The sequence below is a fragment of the Etheostoma spectabile genome, chromosome 17 (assembly GCF_008692095.1).
Source record: "Etheostoma spectabile isolate EspeVRDwgs_2016 chromosome 17, UIUC_Espe_1.0, whole genome shotgun sequence".
Classification (NCBI taxonomy): Eukaryota; Metazoa; Chordata; class Actinopteri; order Perciformes; family Percidae; genus Etheostoma; species Etheostoma spectabile.
Window position 1 is genome coordinate 16665773 of NC_045749.1, and position 3309 is coordinate 16669081.

At 40.6% G+C, this 3309-nt stretch overlaps 1 protein-coding gene across 14 annotated transcripts in view; it reads right to left on the bottom strand.

The window, feature by feature from the left end:
* Nucleotides 1-387: 387 nt before the first annotated feature.
* tacc2 (transforming, acidic coiled-coil containing protein 2) overlaps nt 388-3309 on the bottom strand; it is a 53676-nt gene continuing 50754 nt past the window's right edge. For 12 of the 14 annotated variants that reach the window (XM_032541106.1, XM_032541109.1, XM_032541112.1 and 9 more), the window contains 5 exons: nt 3229-3237; nt 2347-2507; nt 1838-1944; nt 1444-1564; nt 388-1352 (listed from right to left, as the gene is read on the bottom strand). In XM_032541106.1, the coding sequence (XP_032396997.1) occupies nt 1287-1352; nt 1444-1564; nt 1838-1944; nt 2347-2507; nt 3229-3237 (464 nt within the window). In that variant the 3' untranslated portion in view covers nt 388-1286. The remainder of the gene's footprint in view (nt 1353-1443; nt 1565-1837; nt 1945-2346; nt 2508-3228; nt 3238-3309) is intronic. The other 2 variants (XM_032541102.1, XM_032541115.1) reach the window with 1 other exon arrangement.

A 3309-nucleotide genomic window follows, 5' to 3' on the forward strand; every position in this document is an offset into this window, starting at 1 on the left:
TCTCAGCTCAATCATTGCAACACTTGGTGGGAAGGCGTGTCCTGTGCAGTTGGGTTAGTGTAGCTGCTACTTCATTAGTTACTGAGGCAATAAATATGCTAAAGATCAGCCTCACAGTATAATTCTATTTGTGTATATTTTACTATTTAACAAAAATTTTGGATGAATAGGTGTATTTTATTAAATCATTATTTCTGTTTCTTTTTTCAAACTATCATCTTTCCACATGCCCCTCATTGGGAATTAATGCTCTAAATTAAGAGAAAATGTAAAAATTCACCCCAAAACAAAAAGTAACCTAAAAACAAACGACTCACTCCTGATTTTTCCTTGGTCATGCCAGAGCAACTCAGCTCATGGGAAAACATATCATCAGTGAACACAGTGTGCTGTATTGCCATCTTTTATTGCACTTTGGAAGCAGATGCTGTACAGCAGCTGTGCAGAGAATGTATTCCTCAGTGTGACACAACGACCACAGCAAGACATATCCATCCACAATTAAATCACTCCTGGTCACAACTGAATAAGGTCACAATTAGTTTGCTTTATATCAAAATAAAATCCCAAAAAATAGTCGCACAATTTCCTCGAGAAAGCTATGACAAGTATGACAAATATCTACAAGGTTACATGAGGGGGGGCGAGCCGAGGATGACAGAATAACTATCAAAAATGCAGAGGAATCTTTTACATACTTGGAATTTCCTACAGTATATACAAACATATAACGTCACCGGTTCTCCTTTATTTCCCAACATGCAGTTATTATGGTGATAGTTTGTGTTCTTAGTGGTGTATCAACATTTTCTGAATGACTCTAAATCTCTGTTCCTCTTTTTCAAAGTCTGTCTAGTTCTCGTATCAAGAGGAGACAACAGGAACGGGTAAACTGTCTTCTCCCTCAGTGGCTGTCATGGCAACATAATTATAGACTATTTAACCCACAAACACTGCTCGAGCTTTCTCGTTATCATACACACACTCACACACACAGAAGCACTCATTAGTGATATGATACATTTTCTAAAACTTTAAAACAGACCCCCGATACAGTACAATACACTGATACACAAAAGAAATGAGTGATTAGGAGGAAAAAGCCATTCCTGTGGATCCTGTATACACAAAGTCAGTAGGCAATTTAACCCAAAGACCATTTTGGCCTTAAATGTCCATCCGTCTTTGGAAGAGGTGGTGAATACTACCGATCTGCTATATTTTTATTTTAAGTAGTTTTCTTTTTCCACAGCCGCTCCTTTTCTCTGTGAGATTTGGTGTGTTCGCTAACTCTTTCCCATCTTGGCGATCAGCTCATCACAGATCTTTGTCAGCTCCTCGATCTCTTTGTTCTGTTAAACAATGGTTGACATAACGTTAAATACCTGTTCGCATGGTTACTTTAATATGATTTTGCATCTGAATTAAGGAATTTGGACTGACCTTTTGCTCCAACGTGCGCTCCAGAGAGTCCACCTTCATCTGCTCCTTCCTCAGACTGGCCTGGTGGGCGGCCTGCTCCTGCATGGCCTTGGCACGCACATGAGCTATGTCTGCGTTGGCCCTGGAAACACACACGAGATACAACAATGCAAATCAAGTCACCTCTATGTAACCCCCATAAGCCCAGAAAGCATCGTTGCAAAGCCAATACAAAGTGAATCTTTAGAAATGCCATATAGACGGAATATAAGTACTCTATAGGAACTAATTACATTGGCCTACATCCAAATATAAGCTGTGCATCGAGTTATTGTGTACTAAGTGTGTATTGTGCTGTTTTCTAATTAGGGAAAATGCGGTCACGGTGGAATAAACCGCAGATAACGAGACTCACCTGTCAAGTTTCTCCTCTGCATGAATCTTCAGCGCTTGATAGCGCTGTTCCTCTTTGCGGACCCTTGACAAATACTCCTGAGCGCATTTCTTTAGGACTTCTTCATTCTGAATTGAGTAAGAAATGTTTTAAATGGTTGCACTAAGGATTGTCATGCAAAAATCTTAGATCCTTTACAAGGCCGCTTATTTTTTATTTGAATGTTGCATTATAACAGCAACAACGCTGTATAATAGGACAGATTCAAATGAATACAAAATAAAAATAACTACTACAAACAAAACTTAAAAAGAAGTAACACGAAAACAAGGAATGTAGGCTGGGGGGGGGGGAGGGGGGGGGGAGGGACGGGGGGGGGGGGGGTGTAGGAGGACTCACTGCGTGCAGTCACACTGGTACATGATAGGCTGTTAAAGTTATCCAGGAAGGGCATGTCATCTTAACTCCTCTTATTTTAAATGTACAAGATAACTCATGCTGAAAACGCTCATTAGTTGTGAAATAGTCACCTTGCGGAAGCCCTCCAGGACATCTTTCATTTTCTCGTAACGTCGGAAGAGGTCAGCCAGAGACTTTTCCACGGAGTTGAGGTCGGACAAGGCCTGATCCTTCTCCATGATCAGCTGCTGGATGGTGTGGTGGGAGAGAGACTTCTCTTTCTGGTCATCCTCTGATGGACACACACACACATACTGTAGATCAGATTATTGGTCTAAGTACTGGAGAGTCTGCTCTCACTCATACTCACACGTAAAAACAAACACATTTTGACAATATATCAAAAAATGAATTTGTGGGTTTGTACGACTTAACAGCATTTTATATTACATTATATGGGTATTTCTGTAGCATGCAAACATAAACACTTAACAATGGGACAATTAAAGAGTAGAGAGAGACCTGTAAGCCATAGAAACAGAGCTGGCAGCTGCTTTGCTTTGAGTGGCTTCCAGACCCTTCAGTATTTAATTACAAAGCTTATGAAGTATTTCAGCCCCCTCCCAGCGCTTCCTTTTCTGTCAAAAGCTAAAATGACCAAACTACTTAACTCACTAAGTCTGAACGAATGACTTTCGCAACCATCTACAGTACAGAAGCTAAGTGCAGATGTGCTTCTTAAGGTAGGCCTATATGTACATCTAAAAGGTTTCTATAATGTTGTATTTAATATCAGCAACTGAATTGCATGAAGCAAATGCCAAATGATTAGTTTTATCCATTCAAAAAAAAATACAGCGTCTCAATATACACGATGAAACGCGACAAAATGGACAAACAAAACGTCACTGGATGAGATGAAGAAAGTGAGCACATCTGCTCCCCTCTCTGACGGACGGGTGGGGAGATGTAAGCTGACACAAACACGTGAAGGACAGTTCCGCGTTACTCACCTGGCATGCCTGTCAGGGTTATCAAATAGTAAGGGGAGCAAAGATGGGAGCAGAACAGAAAAGAAGGGACTGTGTTAAGTC